A 21,023-nucleotide genomic window follows, 5' to 3' on the forward strand; every position below is an offset into this window, starting at 1 on the left:
TAATAAACATAGCACATTAGATAGGACCAACGGACGTAGCTGGCGTCAGCGTCAATCTGCGAGCTAATTGGCACTAATTCGTTATTTTTTTTTAATCGACGTTAAGGCGAGAAATGGAGAGAGATAGAGATAGAGAAGTAACGCATCTACGTGGCAGAGTACGCTATCTAGAGTGACTAGAAAAAAAAGAAAAAAGGAAAAAGAAAAGCGGAAGTCTCTTAACAATATTGGAAAATCAGAATCGGACGTAGAGCGTGGAAAAGGGTCGCGTAGACAGAGAGTACGCGTGGTACGAAAGAGAACCGGTCCCACTTCATCGGGTCCATCGACATCGGGCTCTCGGCTGGCGTTTCTGACTGCGGCAACACCTGCAATAATCGAGGCACTCTCTCGAAGTTCATTAGTTTTGCGTTTGTCTCTCACAATCTCATATTTGCCGTGTGAACATACTCATGTATATGTACAAGTTATATAAACACACACACACACATATATATATTTGACTCTTTGGCTTCCCGCTCCACTTTTCTCTCTCGCTTTGCGTCAGCATCCGGCCACCGCTCTTCTCTCTCGGCGGCTTGCAAAACGGAAAAGACGATCGAGAGAGAGAGAGGGAGAGAGAGAGAGAGAGAGAGAGAGAAAAAGAGAGAGAGAGAGAGTGATAGAAACATTTATATATATAGTGAGGAAATTGTGGAAGAGAGTTACAGAGAGAAATGCGTGCAAGAGACTGTAAGTGAAGCAGAAAAGAGAGGGTCATCTTTCTTTAGAAACCCGTACTCGTCGTCTCTTTCTATCTTTACAATACCTGAAAAATTTACGGAAAAGACATTGATTTAGTTTGTAAGTTAATTTACATAATTTCTCGTAAATATCCAAGTGTATGGTGTTCTCTTGTTCAAATCTCGAACTCGCTGTTGTCGTCGACATCTTCTTTGAGGGACAGGGAAATCGTGTGATCATGTTTGTAGTATATATATAGATATATATATATATATATATATATATATATTATATGTTTGTATATGTGGAGTGTGTAAATATGTGTGCGTCGGTATGTGCATGTGCGTGTATATATTTACATATTTGACAATGATTTTTTGTACAAATCGAGGATGAACGAGCCTGTGAGCGGCTCGCGCCGTGTTGTATGCGGTTTCACAGTGATAGATTTGCACTTTTACGTGCTCAGGGTATAAACTTTGTGTCGTACACTTGACAAACATTCAGGTATGGCATACCAATTCCGAAGAGTGCATTACGTCGCAACGATACGTTTCGGCATGACCCTCGTTGGCGAGACATCGCGTAGAATGCACGTCGAGGCTACCGATAGAATTTACATATTACAGAGCTTATCGCAATATCGCAAGAATCTTAAAGCCCTCGAGAGAACATACATGCAATATTCGAGTCAATCAAGACAGCGGAAAATTTGCAGCTTATTATTAATAATAATTTCGTTGCTAAAGTCTTGCTATTATTTTTTTTTCGAAGAGTGCCTTACGTGTGAAAATTGTATTCGAGGGAATTTGAAAATTAAGAATAAAAAAAAAACGCGGTTGAAATTTTCTCGCGGCGTCTCGAACAATCGTCGGGTCATTCGAAAGAGGGAACGAGAAGAAAAAATGAAGAGAATTGGCAAAACAAAGAATTCTCCTGTACTCCGTGGGCGCGTTTCGTTCTCTAAGAGACGCCGGTCCGTAACCCCCGAGGCAAATTCGGACGAAAAGGCGATTCCGTCGGTATACGCGGTGTATGCACCCTTGGGAAATTGAAAACCACTTTTAGAGAATGAGACTTCCCTGCCAACAAGCTGGTCTGCCGCAATCATCCATGTGAGACTTTTCCTCCATTGTGTCCGGGTGTGGCTCTGCAGGTCTTCCGCGTGACGTCGCTGAAAGTCTTTCTCGCTCTTTCTCTCTCTTTTATTTCGGCATTTTCTCTTTTCTCTATATAGCTTCTACTCTTTATTCCACCGGATAACAAATACGCTCGTATCCCGGAGACAAGGTATTCACGTATATCGAAACACGGCGATCGAGTCCGCATCGGGAAACGGGGTGCGTCCACCCCCGCGCTGTTTATACGAATAACGCTACGATTTCGAAACGGCCGCCGTCCAGTCGTATTTCTATGTCAAACGCGTTTCGTGACAGACAATCTCGATTATTCGATCGAAACGAGCTCATTTTAGTCGAACCGTTGACCCCCGAGCGATCGTGCCAATTTCTATGATCGCGATTAATCCTCGTATTTAATTCAAATACAGGAATAATAATGAATAATTGAAAAGAAAGAACAATCCGCGATCAACCCGCTAGCGTATCATCTTTTTCAGAGAAACGAGCGGAAGAAATCAGGTCAAGAACGATCGGAGGACAACAGCGACGGAACGATTCCTAGTTTAAGAATCGTCCTGGTTAATGAACGAGTCGCGAGCGAGCGAGTGTGCCGCTAAACGTTGTCAACAAACGCGCGAATCAAGTACGAGAAACTATAAGAGACAGATTTGATAACGGAAGTTGGACAACGACATTTCATCGCCTTGGCCCACACACCTCCCAACAAACCCGTCGTATCTGTTCGTTTCTTCTACTGTTTCTTTCTTTTTTTTTTTTTTTTTTTTTGCTGTCTTCTATGTATCTTTCGGGGACTCTTAGTGTAGCGTTTTTGTGTGGGGCAGCAAAACAGCAGCGGGGTTGATAGCCGGGTTTCGTGCAGCACAGCTTGTCAGCAGGGTGGTGTACGTGTCATTCGTAAAAGATATCTTTTCTCAACTACGTCTTATTTACAAGAATGTGACCGTTCCATTTTCCTTTGTATGTCAACTCGATTGAAAATGATGTCGTTTGACGAGCCGACATTTCGAAATATTTTACAATTCAACATAATTTGTATATAAATTTTATATATTCAATAGAGAGATATTTATTGAATATATTTCGTATAATAAAATCCGCAAATTATGTAATTTAATACAAAATTATTGTGCGTGTGTAATTATTAAATTATATATAATTTAAAATGCTATTTAGCATTAATTATGCTCTATTCGATAGGCAAAATGTCAATCGAACAGAGTAATGTGAATAATATTTTTAGTGTTATTTTAGAAATTTTCGACAGGAAATGGAACGTGCACATGGCTGCGAAAGTATTTGTATTCATTATGACCTAAGAGGTACCGAACAGGTGATTGGTGTATTGCAACTAGTTCTTTGCACCTGGGTAGCTGCGATAGGCTGCTAGAAAGAGAGAAATAGAACAGTGGTGTTTTGGTGATGTTAACAAGAATTTTGCCTCGTGTACTACTCACTACACACTACAGAAACTGCTGAACATCATACAGGAGATGTAGAATATGGACAAACACAAAAGCGACAAACATAGGACGAGAACTATACAATATATCGTTGGGAGAAAATTAAATAGTAAAATCGAGAAAATAGTAATTGCACTGTAAGAAGATCGGGAGATAAAGTTCACGGGTAGGGGAAAAGGTATTAAAATAAATGTCTTTATGGTAGTTATACGGGAGACGATGCCTTTTGCATTCCGTTTTCCTACATTCTTATAAAAAAATTAGCTGAAATGTAATTAAAAGAATAAATACTGTGAAGAAGGTATGTATTATTATTAATTATAATATTTTAAAATACGTCACGTTTCACGTGACACTTTATATTCTATTAACTTGTCGCTGTGATAATTTTTAGTTTGAAATTAATTATATAATACAGGTAATATTCGCGTTATTATGATATGGTGATTCATCGTACTCCTAGCATAACTATCATGCATTTCGAGCACTGCGCAACAATTGGCCAATGTTATTATTCTATCGTTCATCTGTATTCACGATAATGATCACTTGTATAAAATACTCATGATATAGATCGCGCATTTACATATATCAGCGTAATATAAAACTCTATACGTATCTAGCAGTGTGAAGCACGTAAAGGGACTAACGCGATCAAGAGAGAGAGGCTTGACGACGTTTATATTTGACCGTAAATTGGCGAAAAGCAGCGCAGCAACAAAAAGCTCCTTTCGACGTAAACCCAGGAATCTGAAAGAGAGGAATGGAAGAAAGAGATTGTGATAGATAGAGACACAGAGCACAAGAGTAAAAAAAAATATGGATTCGAGGAGAGAAAGTGAGATCGGGGATTAAGGCGAGGGAGAAAGTTAGGGACAGTGTGCGGTCGAGGGAAACATGCGTGCACTTCGAGTCTTTTCATCCTCGGCCTGTAACTAAAGACCTTTTTGAGATTTATCGCACTCGATAGTCTCCGATTTTTCGATTTCAGAATTTTTTAACTTTTTATTCGCTCAGGCGTCTTTTTGATAGAGAAAAGTACAGTGGGACGGTAATACGATCGTAATGATAATCTCGCGGGCGATGTATGAGATAGAAAGAGAGAAAGCGAGAAATGAACAATCTTATAGAATATAAAATAAAGCCAAGCGATTGATTCGGAGGAATTATGTTCGAATAAAAAAAAAAGAAAGAAAAAAGTAAAGCAATTTTTTTCCAAGCTTGTGTGTTAGGCGAAAGCGCGATGTATTCTTCTCTTTCTTGATATGTTTTTCATTCTTATAACGCAAAGATGTTAAAATATATATATATATATATGTATATAATGATTGTTTTCGACATACATATATACGTATATATTTTTTAAAGTGAAAAATTTTTGTGACTGCAATATTATTCAACAATATTTTTGATATATAAAATATAACCAATACACGCAAAGCTGCGTTTAATTGCAGATTACGAAATAGAAAAGTGCACTAAAAAATATATCTAATAATCCATTTAAATTAATTCCTCCTATTTTTGATAATAAAAATTGTTTTTCTAGATGTGACGCTCGATCAATGTACATATAGTGCTACATTTATGTTATATTCACAATACATTCGGTTAATATTTGTTTTTTCAAACAAAACAAAACAAAATTAATCCGCATTACACTTTCAGTCACAAAATATCCACACTTTTACAGCAGAGATTTAATGTATAAATAATTCTTTTTAATGATAAATGCATTGCAACAACAGTGAAACTTGATATCGCGGAACACATCCCTGTCATTTTCTCTTCACGACAAGCGACATTAACACCACTGTACTTTATTATCGCAGCCCAACAGTAAAACGGACAGAGCATCGGGCGCTATTTTACCCTTTCTGACATTGACCAATTTTCAGCGGAGATAATTAAAAAAAAAAAAATGAAAAAAAGACGACACACTTGCATGAAGCACACGCCACATGGAACGATCTGCGAGGTCGAGACTGGAAAAAGGCAGAAAGGCAGAAAAAGAAGAAAGTAGAAAGGAAAAGAGATTATTAGTGTCATCGTTTGGCCCATTAACGTGAAGAATTTTTATTCGTTCATAGCTGTATAAAAACGGCTTATTCTATATAATAAAATAGAATAGATATGCAAAAAATATTTTATATTGCATATTTTCATTTTTTCACATAATACTAATATATAATGTACAGCCAGATAACATTTTCGTAAAATAAATTCTAGCAAAAAATGTAAATTCTGTCTTCATCGAGTCATTTATATTCATCTGAGATTTTATTTAATGGGACAATCGTTGACACAAAATATGGTAAAAAGCGTCAGTTGTTTGACGACAGAAACCATATAATGCCACGAAATATTTTCCTGAATTATGTTAAATTCACATTTTGCTTTCGTATATCACGTTTAACGTTACATTCCGTTTCGTTAATGTAAGATAGAATTCTGTCGCAACTCACCGACGATCTGAGAGAGAATGGATAAATAAAGATAAAATAGACAGTTTGGATGATGAAGAAAAACAAGGAAATAACCCTCTGTGTCACTTGAGAACTCAGAGAAGATTTCGTAGAAAAATAATGGACTTCATTACCACGTAAAGAAAGAAATACTTGACGAGGTACTCAAACTAGTCATCAAGTCAAATTAAGGAAAGTATCTAGGAGGGAAGGGGCAAGATAAAACAAAAGCGCAAACAAAAAACCAGGAAGTATGAACAAGAATCGAAAAGAGGAATATAATTGTGAGAGTTAATGTTACAGAGAAGGAAGAAAATGTGAGAAATGGAAGTAATAAAGAAATAGAGAAAGAGAAAAAGAAAAAGAGAGAAGAGATAGAAGAGAGAGAAGAGAGAGAAAGAGAGACAGAGAGAGAGAGAGAGAGAGAGAGAGAGAGAGAGAGAGAAAGAGAGAGAGAGAGAGAGAGAGAGAATGCATTACCGCAATGCTAGCCCGAGATTGTGCGGCCTTAATGTGGGCTTGAAGGTGCAGAGGGGGGTGGAAATAGCGGCAGGGGTCCCGATTGCATCGGCCCTTGACAGCGTCCATGCAGACCGTCACAGAGCCGTCCTCGTTCGCCTGCACCGTCTCGAGGGGGTGCGCAAACCGGCACTCCGTCTCGCCGCGTTTGCACGCCCCGCGTTGAAACTCGCGACATACCTACAGCAAGAGCGAACACGCATGGCATGGCACTCTATCTATGTGGGCGAAAGGGGGTTTTAGGGGGGGGGCTAGAGGCTAAAGGGGGCTGGCTGGCTTGCTGGCTTGGCAGGGCCGGGGGCGCAAAAGTCAGAGAGGGAAGGTCGTTCGGAGGTCATCGAGGGTGGCAGCACAGGGATAATGGGTGAGGCGATTGTTCAAACGGTCGCTGGCTCTCCTTCGATTACGATCGCACATTTACACTGCGATGGTTGCGAGCTAAAGATGGATAAGACAGATATATATATACACAGAGGAAGAAAAAAGAAGGATGAGTGATTGGATTGTCCCTTAGTAATAAAAAAAAGAAACAAAGCTTTCTCTATGAGGAAGCAGAAATCGATGACATTTTGACATCCTAATGCAAATCTTTCATTGATTCGCATTGAACCCTGTCGGATTAAATTTTTCGAATAATGTTTGAAAAAAGTTTATATCTTATGAAATGTTTCTAGGATAATAATTTTAATCTTTTTATATTTTTTATACATGTTGCACGGTGAATAAAAAGATGGGCTTTTGTTTAGATGATTTTTCAATTGTAAATAAATACGTAGAAAAAGTTTACGTTAAAATATTACTTCGCTTTGTAAAATTATGTTTGTAAATTAGTGCATGCTGCTATTTAAATTAGAATAATTCGAAAGTGACACAAAATAGAAAAAATAAAGTTGCTGTCAGTATTGTGAGATTAACGTAAGTTTTTCTTATTAATTGTTTTCTTATAATACGTACGATGTAATTGAGAGAAAAACTTCGCGAAGTGAGTCGAATGAAAGGAATTCCGGATTGACTTGAATAGGATAGATGGTAGATTAACTGACATTAAAGGGGAAGTAGAGATTTTTGTGAACAGCAGATACATCGAGGAAATTGATGCGTTACGGAGTAGGATCTTTCTACTTTGGCATGGACGAGCATTGGCCCTGAATACACGTTGCGAAACATGTAAATACGCGAGAAGTCAATTAATGGAACCGGCTAGTAAAGCAAACAGCTTCAAAGGCAACGTCAATGCACCGTAATGTTACGGCGCCTTTAAAAGCTGCGGTTATCCCGTAAAAAAAGACGCCTTTTTTGTCGCAGATTTTTAACTTTACTGTGTCGCGACGTTTAATTTATTAAATAAGATTCTTTACATCGTCGCATATATATGCGTCATATAATTTCATTCAATAGTTTACTTTAAAAGCAGCTTAAATAAATCAAAATTTTTTTGCTGAGAGATAGATAAATTATATATATTTTATTCATAAAAAAACAACGTATTTAAATTGAATAAGAATAATAAATTACAAAAATTGATTTCTTTACAGCTTATATATTTATGTAAAGTGAACAAGAAATCTATCAATCTATGAGATAAAAGTATTATAAAATCTTAATAACGTGTATTCACGGTTTGACACTTGGCCGCATATAGACTACTATAGGCTAGGCTTTTAGTGTATTTGGCAGCCACAGAGCTCGTGCCGAACCTGGCGAAATGTACAGGCGGGACTTTTTTTTACACAAGACGGATGTATACAGAGAGGCAAAAAGAAAAACGCGCGAAGGAGGAAAATTGAATAAAAGATAGAGTGGATGAAGAATAAAACGTAAAAAGGGAAGAGAAAGAGAAAGAGCGAGAAGAGAAAGAATATAGAAATGAGAATGAGAATATAGAATAACGTACAGAGCTAGAGCAATTGGACCGAGTGATGCGAAAGAGCGTTCCGTTTGTGGACTTCGGGTCTGTTTCGGGGGAGGCGTTAAAAAGAGCCAACTTGACACACATTCCTTTTTTTTGTCGGTATAGTCTTTCTTTTTTTTTTTCTGGCCGTTGGTACGCTAGTTCCAAGTGTGTCTTGACACTCAGCTTCGAGACTCTATCAGTTCTCTATCGCGTCTCTATCGATTTTTTCTGTGCGCTCTTTTCTGTTCTAATGAAAAGAGTAGTCTCTAACAAAAGCGATTTATGCTTAAGAGAGAGAGAGAGTGATAAAATAATCTACTTACCGATCAATACACACATACATACACACATCGAAATGCGTATCTGTAGCGCACGTAAGGATTATCGTTACCAAGAGAACACGAGTACTTTTCGCCGGGAGTGGACAGAGAGTCCGTGAGGTCGGTCGACTCGTGTTACCGGACTAATTTTAGCGTCAGCAAGAGAGAGACCGATGCTTACCAACGCCCAGAAAAGGGAGAAATTAGATCGCTCATCTACTCTACTCTAATGGAGCTGAAATACCGGTTCAAATCTGTCAAAGAGAGGCGTAGCACGCGCCGTTACTCGGTGCACCCTCGCCCCGCCCAATAAGGTCGAAGGACACACGGGGTATGGATGGCGATCGGGGAGGATAATACAGAGTAATACGATCAAAATGCCTCCACGAGCATTCTTCGGTGTATCATCAATCGGGTTAATATGCGTACGTGTTAAAGGAAAACTCTGCATCATGCATCACTTACTACATTCCCTGTGTATCCGCGTCTCGAGAAAAGTAAAAAATCGGATAGGACCTCAAACTTGCTGATAGTCTTCTCGGCATAATTATGAGAACACTATTGAAAAACATTTCTGCTACATATATCGTAAAATTTCGTAGCAAAGTAAAATTGACAAAAAAATTAAAATGTTGAAAGGAAAATTTCTACTTTTCTCAAGATACGAGATTAAGAGAATATTCTAGAGTACCATGCATATTAAATGTATATAGTTTTGAGTTTCTACGCGCTGAAGCGTTATTCATCTCGTCTAGCACTAGCGCTTTTTGTTAGTTTATTTTTTTGTTTTTGCTCGATTGAATAATTTTTCGTTTCATCGAATGAATCTACATAGACATCACGTAGAGTACCTGCGTTCAATGCAACAGGATAATAAGGGTAAGAGCGCATTACGCGCGAGCGTCACTTCCGCGCGCGCGAAGTGACGCTTGCTCGTATTTGCTTCACTTCTCCGCGCACCTTGTTCAAGTGTGTTAATTCGAGTGCACGCACTCGGTCGCTCGAGTGTGAACCGCGCGTTAAAGTGGGCGCTTTCGGCAAGCTGGAAAGCTCGTTAGGAAATGCACACGTATACAGACATTAAACGGTTAACGAGAGAGAAAGAGAGACACGCACTCGCGCACATATATACACACATACACACGCATACAGTCTGCATACATATTTGTAAATGGCACACAGCTGCGTGCAAAGACAAAAGACACAATAGCGTATGTATGTAGACAGCTACAGAGAAAGAGAATGCTTGTACGTGCGTGTATGTATATTGTGTTTTATGTGTGTATATGTGATATCGCGAATTGTTGCGAGATGGATAGCGTATATAGTTGACACCGCGGCTAAAAGAGTGAGAAACAGGTGCGACGAATGGTCCTCTTGAGTTCCTAATTAACGACGGACGGTCGGCAAGTGGCGCGCGCTGAGAGAGTCAATTTTAAGTAACGCTCGTATAAATTTTCGCCCGAGGAAAATTACATCGGGGAAAATTTCGACATTTTCCGTAAGAATCCGGCACGGAAACGAAGACGAGACGTTTAAAACGAATGAAATTTTGGATTTGGACCTCTGCGCGAAGGGTCCGGAGATAATTTTTGTTTAATTTACACTTTGGCACGAGACAAGATTACAGGCCAGTGCCTCCTTTATATCATATAGGAAGATATTTTCCGGGATTTCATTTTCCACATTGGTGAAATTTCCACCGCTAGCTTGGCTCTTGTATAAATTAAGCCACTCTAAGACTAATTTTCAACTTGTTGCTATATTATACTTTTCGTTATATAAAATCATGTAACCAATTTTCGATAGTGAGATTATCTTAAAATATCTTTCAAACGAACCATCGCGCACAAAAATTAGTAATAGAAATTAATTACTTATAGAAATCATGTTTTTTCCGTATGTACATACACGTATGCGATAAGCACATGTATAATATAATTGACAGTAGTGCATATATCCGAGTGCATGTTCGTAGAGTGCGCGAGTTAATCCTTTTTTTTTTATTTTTTTCACAATTCTCGCGCGTCATAGATCCCACTTTTACTCGTAAATCCGATATATTTCACACACATTGGAGATTTTCTATTATTAAAAATTGTTTAAAACGCGTGAGAGAAGCAACGCGTAGCAGGCAGCGTTGAAACGAGCAACGATGTCAGCGATTCGTCGCGTGCACCGTTCCTCGCGAGAAATTCGATATAAAGTACCGCATTGTTAGCAAGCATAAAAGATGTGAAATGAAGTCTATTATACCTATCGCAGAAGCGCATACACACAACGCTACAACAGCTGCAGAAAAAAATAACGAAAAAAAAAAAGAATTTAAAATCATGGAGAACTTTGTGTCTCGTAAAAAGTTACGTGTATGCTTGTTTGACGTGTATGTAGATATTTTCATGTATGTGTGTATATGAAAAGTGTTTATTGTGTGTATATGTATATTTACTGTATATGTATACAAGGATATATATATATATGTTGATAATGTGCCAATAAATATCAAAAATTTGCATGCGATCATACTGCATAAAGCACCTCCTCCTAGCTGTAAAAGTAAACACATAAGTCGCCGCTGAATGTATACGACAATTAATAGAATTAGTAAATAAGTAATGTGTTTGCGATTGCGACAGAACAAAAATCATAACTCTGGCGCTGAAAAATCAGATACACATGTACAAATATATAATATGTAGGTATATAAAATACTTGTGTAGATCGAATATATATATATTATATATAATATATAATATATATATATATATATTTAAAGGGAGAAATATGTATTTATATAGTCGCAAAAAATTATATATTTTGCCGAGATAAGACAACGTGAAAAATACGAGAAGCTGTAAAGAGCGCATTAGCTTTGTGCAGTTACGCCAAGTCGGCCGTGCACGCCGATTATTTTCGTTGACGAGAGCTTTTTTATGTATATATCACATATATACGTATTAACGAAAAAATATCTCTTCCATACCGAAATCAAAACCATGTCAGTATACACTTTATCCTCCAACAAAGTCGCGTTTGCTCGCGCGTCAACGAAGCATCAGCGTGACGGGGTTTGGCTAGCCAACGAAAGTAAATATATGCGTGTGTCTACTGAAGACGGGAAATCAAATCGTTGAAACGTCACAAACAAAAAAAAAAAAAAAATTCGCAGAAAATGGGGAGAAAAAAATATATCGCGCTGATTGGCGGTAAGAAAGAAACAGAACATAGGGGCCACTAGTTAAGTGCCGGCCTGTGAAAAAGAAACGATATGATATATATATACCTACAAAAAAACACAGGATCTATATATCAGCTGCTCTTCCGTTTGTCGGAATATGAGAGTATGCCGTATAGCGCAAGAATCCGTTAACATCGAGATAAAAACAGTTGAAATTAATAGACATCACTACTCTTCATACACTAAAGTCATTCGCATACTACATGTTGTGAGAATGTCACGGAATTGCTTCTACTTCCCTGATTGGTCAAGCTTTTGGCGGCAGACGCGCGCGATCAACTTCGAAATATGTGAAACAAATATCATAAAAAAATAAATAAATAAAATTAATGACAATGATGCGAGAATTTAGAGGAGGACATGATTAATTGTGAAAAATAATTGTGCCTCGACGTGTAGTGTGTGTGCTATTCACCAGAAGTAACTTCGGCCAATCAAGGTTAAATATATATTACTATGCTAAACAGCGAAAATCCAAACGTGTTTATATCGATATTAATAACATTATATATATAAACAGGCAGCAAGCAATTAATTCAAAGAGCATTAATAACATATCGTCCGTGGGAGATGCAGATCTTACGATCTTTTTTTCTTTTTTTTTTTTTCTTGCAGGTGCAAGGGTCAAGGAGGTGAGGGAGTCGAGTTGAGATATCCAGACAGGATGAGTTCGGAGAGAAATGGGCGAACTTCAATGTCGTCGTCGATATGGACTTGGGAATTAGCAACGAATCGTAACGCGAATGTTCTCGCGAGAAAGACGTTTACACGCAGATTACTTGACTGATTAGCCGATTAACTAGCACAGTCCCGGATCGAATATTTCACGAATACGCAAGAAACTATTTCTTAATTGCAAGCGGAAGTGCACTACAGAAAAGTCTGTATTTTCAAACGGAAAATAAAAAAAAAACGAATCATATACAGTTCTGAGCATACTCTTCGCGCAAATTCCAACCAAAAGAGCGAAGGCAATAAATAAAAAGATAAGTAAAAAATACAAGAAGACTAAGATAAGACATACAAAGCACACAAACTTCTTGGTCATTAAGTGAACTTGTAAGAATCAATAAACAGTCTGTGCATCAGTTTTCAGTTTCAATTATATTTCTTTTATTTGCGAATTCATCATCAATAAATTTCACGTGACCCGAACTCAGTGCACAAGTCATCGTATTACATCACAAATAGGTATTGTTATGATTACTAATTATCATCGTTATTGTATGTTACCAAATATTATAATAAGTATTACCGTAAGACCAATCGTAGTTAGTTAATAAATCGATCGTATATTTCCGACTTCTATATCTGCAATATTTAATTAAACGACATTACATTGCGTTATATCCTTACTCTTTTCGTAAACGTTTCCTTTACTTAATCGTAAATACGTGAAATCGATCATGTATTATCTCGATATGAAGGATAAAGAGGGTGCTATCGTTCTCACTATGGTGATCGGGGATAAAAGAGGAAGAAGGAGAGGCAGATTGGTGCGAAGGTTTGAGATGTGTGTATATGACAATTATAAAACTGGATAAAAAAAAAATCTCGAGATTCGTATTGCTAATTCGCGTCGAAATAATTCTTTGTGTTTCGCCCAGGCTGGAAATTCTATTGCGAGCGCAAAATTAGTTTTTTGCTTAGTTTGAGAGCGGTCGAACTTGTAACATCGATCGCCTAGACAATCGATTTATATGTATATCTAGAGAAAAAAAAAAAAAGATTATATTTTGAAGAAAAAAAAAATCGTGAATTTAATCGCAGTAAAATTGAAATAATTGAGGCGAGTTACATTTCCTCTTTCGGCTTTCGTTTACGTTCTACCAGTTTCTACGATACAAAATACAATTAATTAATTAATTAATTAATTTGTTAACCTACCTACTATATACACATATCACTATGTGCGTATGCATGGATGGACCGGCGCGTGTAAGCGTCATGTATCTGTATATGATTCTGCATACGTACATAAATTTAGATCTCCTCGGACGTTGCGAGAAACGTCCGCAAAAGTCACGCTTTTCGCTACAAATGCAAAAATGACTCACAAGGGACTATCCCGTTCGTTGATTCTTGCGATTAACGTAATACCAATATATATTATATAGTCGTGGCGATATAAATTATTATCGGAATAATAATCACATACACAGACACGACGTACAAGCACGTCATAAATAATCAAATCAATCCAATCGAATCGGCTGTACGTTGATCGTTCTCGAGTCTCCTTTCTCGCGTTCGTTTATCAACACAAAAGTGATTGCGAATTGTTAATGTTTCGATGCGCCGTGATTGCCATCCTTCATTGCCTTCGACTACGCGGGTGCTAACACTAGAACGGCTAAACCTATCATATTTATCAAGTAAATCATTTTTAGAGAACGTCGCGATTTTTTTTATTTCCTTAACTTTTTTCATTATTTCAGTAAGATATGATAATTATTTTAATTTACTATTAAAAACAAATCGCTTATCGATATCGATCATGTCAAAGCACACATTATATTTGAAAAATAGTTTCTATTCTTTTTTATATGTAAAATTGATATTCTAGACAGAATTTTAGAATTCAGTCGTCCTAATGTTAATTCCCTCTCATTTTCAAATACATACCACTAAATATTGAGAAAGACGTTTAAATATTCTCTTAATTACATATAGCTTTCAATAATTTAGTTGATTATAACGATATTTAATTTTTTTTCGAGAAATTACTTAATAAATTCTTAATTCGTTGCGCTATTCGGTTATACTGGGCATCAAGAGAGTCGAATCGTAAAATATATATTTATATATGAATTTATATCAATTTTAATTATTTTTGATACGTCTCGTCATACGATCGCGTTGGGAACGAGCGGACTGAACCACGTCTTTTACAAAAAGTAATCTATTATAATATTTGCGAAGTGGATTCGCTTTAGAGTGGCGCCTCGCAAACGGAACCGGCGCGAATTTTCGCGCCGATATACTCGGCCCCTCGCCGTCTCGATTTTATTTCATTCCAGCGCCTCGCAAAAACTGTTTCGCGCGAGAACTGCCCTCGTGAAAACTGATTCGCGAAACTTGTTAATTTCGCGAATGCCGCCGGGCGAAAGGGGAAAAGCGGCGCGATGGCGGCTCCGGGGAAATCTGCAAACTCTCGCGCGCAGTGTAGAAAACTCCACGAGTTCTCCACGCGGGCGCGGAAAGTTTCGCGAGGCGATCTTGTTATTGTTTTCGAAACGTTTCCTCGACTGGATATCCCGCGCGCCGAAGGCCGAAGCGATATTACACGACGGTATATATTTCGGATCGTTGCCGTTTTGCAATGCTTCTCAAAGATCGCGTTCTATTTCCGGAAAGCTCTTCGTCCGCCTTTCCCGAAACGCTATTACAGAAGTACGATATAGTATTACGTTACGCTAATCTATGCTTTATTCTCCTAGATATTTTTATATATATCTTTATATTTATATATATATATCTATATGAAATAATTATTTGAAGAAACGAGCGCGTTTATAGAAGTATCTGAATTTCTCTGTGACTGTATTAGAAACGCTTTTCTATGAAGTAATCACGTTGCGAGATAGATTATCCTTGCTACGCGGGAATCGAGGCAAAAGATAAGCCGAGTATGTCACATCCTGGTTTGCATCGCTCGGCGACGACATTTTGATGACCCAAAGAAATCAACGATAACGCGACGCAAAAACCGACTATGATGGTCAAGTGATGAGTCTTTTAGCTTTCGTATAATATATCGAAAGTGCTCTCGATCGTCATAGTTCGTCGTAACGTCGAATCGATTCAACACATTTTTGTACACTCATATGTATAAGAGAAGAATGAAAATTATTCGCAATGGAAAGTTAAAATTTAATAAACTGTTTCAAAATTCCTCAAATTGTCAACCATCGATAATCGATAATCATTGGCAATTTTTTCTTTTTTTTCTTGTTTAATAAATTCTAATAAGCGCGATTATAAAATTATTTGAATAATAAATATGTCAAAGATTATTAAAGAGTTTTCACGTTTTATCACGGAGAGATATAGATATCATAAATCATATGACTCGATAAGCCAAATAAATAAAAAGAAGATACTCACACAAGATACACGAAACCTGCAAAAATATAACATATATTATTTTGCACGATTTTGACAGTCACATGTTTGTGACAGATCCATCTACTTCTATCAATCAGTCATATATCCTGCTCACTAAAAGTTAATAGTAATTAATCATCACGTTTTATCGTTGCCATTATATCTGACTTAGGAATTTACAATCCTCTCGATACTTTTTTAGACCTTTATATCGCTCGCGATCCCTAAGAATCTATTTCTCTACGTGTGCAGTATTCTAAATTAAATTTTTCTTTCTCATATCCACATGCTGATATATTATTATTGATCGTTTCCTGCCGCTCCAGCTACAAAATATATGCAAAAATCTTTGTCTTTTTCGATTTCCCGTTTCTTTTCACTGCTTATCAGCATCAAGTTTGCTTCGAATTCATCGAACGATTTTTATGTTGATACCGTCGCAAATTATTCGGCAAAAATATCAAGTACACGGGATTAATCGCCATCGATATTGATTTTGTATCGATGCGAATCGCGTTCGAAATCGCATTATTCACTAATCATCGACTATAGTTGCGCTAATCTCAATGCTATCAATCTCTAAACGCTAAGCTAACATATCTCTCCTCGTGATCGAGCACGTGACATTAGCGTAATCGAGTGAGCGTATAGAAATATATAGCGCTTTGTGTAACCCTAAAACTAGACACTCTCAAAGTCTCTCCCGTCGTAGTCATCTCGTGCTCGTCATCGTTCTCGTGCTATTGATAAAATAAATGTCCGATTTCCAGCCTAGGATCCATCGATACCGTCGTCGCCATTCGATCGCGACCGAACGTAAGCCATCCGGTTCGCGTAATCATATCATCTTGCGCGCGGCGCGTAAATTACTGTAATTAGCGACGCGCGTCTAAACCCGTCTGCGAAATCAGGATATTCCCGGTGCCCGCTGCAATTTCATCCGTTGTCATCGTTACGCTCTAATCACCACGAGCGTTCCATTACGCCCCGGTTGATTAATCCACCCGATGCTACACTCACGTGAGAAAAAATAGGGAGAAAAAACTTTGGGGGGGGGGGGGAACGAAAAAGATATAAAGAAGTGACGGTCGGCGTCGATCTACCAGGTCGCGAACAATCGCACGCCGCCGATACTCCGGCGTGCAGGTCGATCTAGTAATACGCGTGAACGTAAATGAGATTGTGAATGGGATGATGATGGGCGTGAGGGTTGTGCAGGGGGGTGCACAGGGACGTCGTGGTGATGGTGGTAGGGGACGACGGATGATTGACAGATTGCATCGTGGATACGGGCGACACCTGATTGGGGGGACCGGCCGGCACTTGGTACACGGTATTGGGCGCGGCCATCGGGCACCTTGAGGCCCCGGCTGCGCCGTGTTGGGCCCCATGCTGTTGTTGTTGTTGTTGCTGTTGTTGTTGTTGTTGTTGAATGTAGTTTGGTGGTAGACATACCTCGAGGCGATCGGTACGCGGCATCTTCTGCGGCATCGCCACCGTCTGCGGTACAACACCCAGCGGACTGCCGACGCCCGTTGGGTCCGGGCCCATTATCGCCGGCATTATCGGGCTGGGCGCGAAGTACGGGCTGTACGTGTTGCCAACCTGCGGCATACCGGTCAGGTACGGATTCGTCGCCTGCGAAAACACACCCCGGAAGGTATCCAGGTAACAAGGATTAGACCACACCTGTCCCCCGCCTTCGCTCCACGCGTGTGTTTTCGATTTGACGCCTCGCGATTCGAGAAACCATTTAAGACGCGCGCTTTATATTCTTTTTTTACAACTTTTATACAGAGTACTTGGTAACGAGTAGTTGCGACGGAAAATATTCGACTTCTTCGATTCGCGAAAATAATCTTCTTACGCAAACATAGTCTTTTTTTCCTTTCAAGTGTTGTTATTTAGTAAAACTTTTGGTAACGCGCATGAAAAGTATAAAAGTATTAATTTTGAAGGTATATCGTGCACAGAAAATATGCTTTATTCTACTAATAATGTTTGAAAGTTCGTATAAATGTTACAAAATATTATATAGCATAACATTAAAAAAGATTGAAGAACGCGCATGTAATTTAAGAAATAACTATATCAAGTCTAGAGTCGTGACTACTCTATATTATCGTTAAGAAATATATACGTTCCTCAAGTTAAACAAAAATTACGATTGATTGCGTAGCAAAGTTTGATTGCAAATAATTTAGGAACGCAGTGGTTTCCAAGAAAAAGTTCTTGTTACAAAAATCAACTTGCTTTGAAGTAAGCAGTCTACTTCTCTCATAAGAAGTTAGCGTTTCCTCGCGTTTATGCTACCAATTATCAAATACTTTGTATATGTAATCTGCTATTTCTGATTCGTGTAAATTCCTGCTTTAAAATGCGTTAAGGCTTCGCGAATAGCTCTCTTTGGTGTTTATTAATTTTAAGACATTTAATATACATATATCTAATTTATGAGATTTTCACTGTGCTTGTTTTAATTTTAAATAAATAAACAGTAATCTGTAATAAAAAAAATGTAATAAAAACTGTAATAAAAATAAAATAAATTAATGCATCTGAAAAAATTAGTAATGACTTTGAGTTACTTATATTCAAAATTCCTAATAACTATGAGTAAATAATATACAAATAAATAATCTCATAAACTCAATAACAAACTCAATAAAACTAATCATAGATTATAATATAATAAAAATATTTAAGATATCAGACATTTGTTCAGAATTTAGAGAAATAAAAAAGAGAGAATATTAATATTTAGAATTAATTTTTTTTTTGTAAGTGAATTTAATTAGATATTAATATTTTTCAAGATTAATATATAAAATAAAAAATTTTAAATTTCTCTTAAAGTAAAATGCATAATACATATATGCATAAATGAAATGCATGTATATTCGCACTTTGCAAAATTATATCAGCTATAAAATAATGAATTAATCCATCAAGATGGACAATGACTTTTGAAAAAGTTATATACGCGAAGAATAATTAACCCTAGCCAGGTGAACTTGAAAAACGAATCTTGGGTGCCAAAGGCAAGAATCTGTAAAGAAAAGGCACCTCGTTTGCGGACTTCGCGAAGCCTTAATCGTCTTTTTTTTCCCTTTTCTCATGCCCTCCCCTTCGCTTTTAACGACAAGCGTACGTTCCCATACGAAGCGTTTGGTTTTGCAGCGAGAGCTGGCTCCCAGAAGCGAAGGCAGGTAATTTCAAGCACATCTGAACGAGTCGATCACTCTCGTTTGTTCTTCTCAAAAGCTTCTAATATCCTGGGAGCTTTCATCGTAAAAAAGTTTTCGGATACACGGCTAGATAATTGTCGGAAAATGCGTTAATTTTGTAATACGCGTATTTATAATTAAATATCAGCATTATCATTTCTCAAAATGTCTCAGATAACAAAAATTTTATTCTTGATATAGAATCATTACATAAAAACAATAATCTTTCCAAATCCGAGATTACCATGCCTCGTATCCTTTTACTCTTTGACTCTCGTAGACTTCACATTTTTGTGATATTAAAACTTAACGAGTCTTTCTTACATACTTATTTATGCTCTTTGTGAATAGCAGATATAAAATAAAATATTTCGAAGAAAAAGATATTCATTGCTTTTAGAGCTAAAAACGCTCAGATATTTTACTTGGCCGCAAAATTTCATGCTTTTCTCTTCTACAGGAAAACTTTGAGAAAACATGTACAAACAAAAATCTCCTTTCCTCGATAAACAAATAAAACATCTCGTAAAGCATGCAAATAAAAGTTACTTAATTTACTATGCGACGCGTTTTTAAAATAAAAATTGAAGCTCTCGTACGAACGCTTACCAATTACAAGCGCATCGCTCAAATGACTATAGTGGATGTAAAATTCATCAAATTAATTGATATTGTGTAAAACGTATATAATATTGCAAACTGTAAATAAATTCCGTCCAGCTTGCTATTAGACAAATTTGTAAACGACGAGTATCTTTACGTCCACCACTAGCCAGCGTGGCGTTAAATTAACTAAAAATTAGTGGAAGCCAACCAAAACCAGGAGTTACCATAAAGGCGTGGGTAGCGAGAAGTTGCTGCTGGATTTGCTGTTGAAGGTGATGGTGTGGTGCCGGAGGTGGCGGTGCCTCCTGTTCACCAATGACGTAATTGGAGAACACACCAACATCAACCACAACCACGTGAGCCACAGCGGCAAACATAGGGGACAGACAGGCAGTCATAGTATAGGGTTCGATATCACGTAGCAAATGACTATGAATGTATGTCATGGGTAAAAAGAGAACGTTAATAACGAGTTTCGATTTTTAATTACTGCACCGTTGATAGAAAAAAAAAGAAAAAGAATTGACAATCTCGTGCATATGCGAAAAGGCTTTATCGATTTTAAAGACGCACGATAGGGACACAAAGTTCGGAAAAAAAAAACGTGAAAAGTTCTGTTGATTGTCGAAGATTTATTTAGGTCGCTCGAAACAAACCCGAGCAACGCACGCGATGTCGCGTGAAATTCTGATGAGTCGACGAAACTTTGCCGCGCCCAAATATTACTCTATCGTTCGAAACTTTGATATTGTGCTTTTCCCGTAATTAACAAGCCTCGCGTCGAATGACAAATACGAACAATACTAGAAATGTTTGCGATGAGAATCTAGTATGTCCACTCGCAATCTGTGCTTCATAAGACCTTTGCAAATTATCTGATGACTTTAGAACTCATCTAACGCAATAAGAGAGTCCATAAATCGAAAGCGAAAAATAGTTATATATATTTCAAATATTTGTAATTCAAAAATAATTTAAATGTATTTTAAGTGATTTAGAAATAATAATGAAAATACAAATATTGCAAATTTTATATAAAAATTTCAAAAAAGCCATGATATAAAATAATGAGACCACTGATTTTGCATTAAACTTACATCAAAGGGACTTGATTCTGTAAATTGTCTGTCTATCGAAATACGTGATTAAGTTAGGTTCTCTAGGAAGAATAGGGATGACACTGACCAAGAACATGCGACGTGCTAAACTTTTTAATTCTGAAAAACTTTATCTCTCGGTGCAATGTCCGCAAGAAGGAACGCAGGTAAATATGGACGGCGAAGTGCTGCGCTTGTATCTCGAGAATTCTACCGGAAAAGCTT

At 37.5% G+C, this 21,023-nt stretch overlaps 1 protein-coding gene and 1 long non-coding RNA gene across 13 annotated transcripts in view; one reads left to right on the forward strand and one right to left on the reverse strand.

Moving 5' to 3' along the window:
* The window catches only part of LOC145936226 (uncharacterized), a 73,471-nt gene extending 60,683 nt beyond the window's left edge, over positions 1 to 12,788 (forward strand). Inside the window, exon 8 of the long non-coding RNA XR_014425347.1 lies at positions 12,377 to 12,788. This is a non-coding gene — a long non-coding RNA (uncharacterized LOC145936226). The remainder of the gene's footprint in view (positions 1 to 12,376) is intronic.
* The window catches only part of LOC145936221 (protein muscleblind), a 382,974-nt gene that overhangs the window by 27,825 nt on the left and 334,126 nt on the right, over positions 1 to 21,023 (reverse strand). For 5 of the 12 annotated variants that reach the window (XR_014425345.1, XM_083038188.1, XM_083038186.1 and 2 more), the window contains 3 exons: positions 19,926 to 20,006; positions 17,324 to 17,506; positions 6,271 to 6,489 (listed from right to left, as the gene is read on the reverse strand). The exons of 1 other annotated variant lie outside the window; for it this stretch is intronic. Coding sequence is in view for 10 of the 11 variants with exons in the window: in XM_083038188.1 (XP_082894314.1) it covers positions 6,271 to 6,489; positions 17,324 to 17,506; positions 19,926 to 20,006 (483 nt within the window). In the remaining variant the exon portion in view is untranslated. The remainder of the gene's footprint in view (positions 1 to 6,270; positions 6,490 to 17,323; positions 17,507 to 19,925; positions 20,007 to 21,023) is intronic. 6 more of the 12 variants (XM_083038191.1, XM_083038189.1, XM_083038187.1 and 3 more) reach the window with 3 other exon arrangements.

The sequence above is a fragment of the Prenolepis imparis genome, unplaced genomic scaffold, assembly GCF_030444845.1.
Source record: "Prenolepis imparis isolate NDT839.2.m4 unplaced genomic scaffold, iyPreImpa1.0 SCAF_5, whole genome shotgun sequence".
In the NCBI taxonomy this organism is placed as follows: Eukaryota; Metazoa; Arthropoda; class Insecta; order Hymenoptera; family Formicidae; genus Prenolepis; species Prenolepis imparis.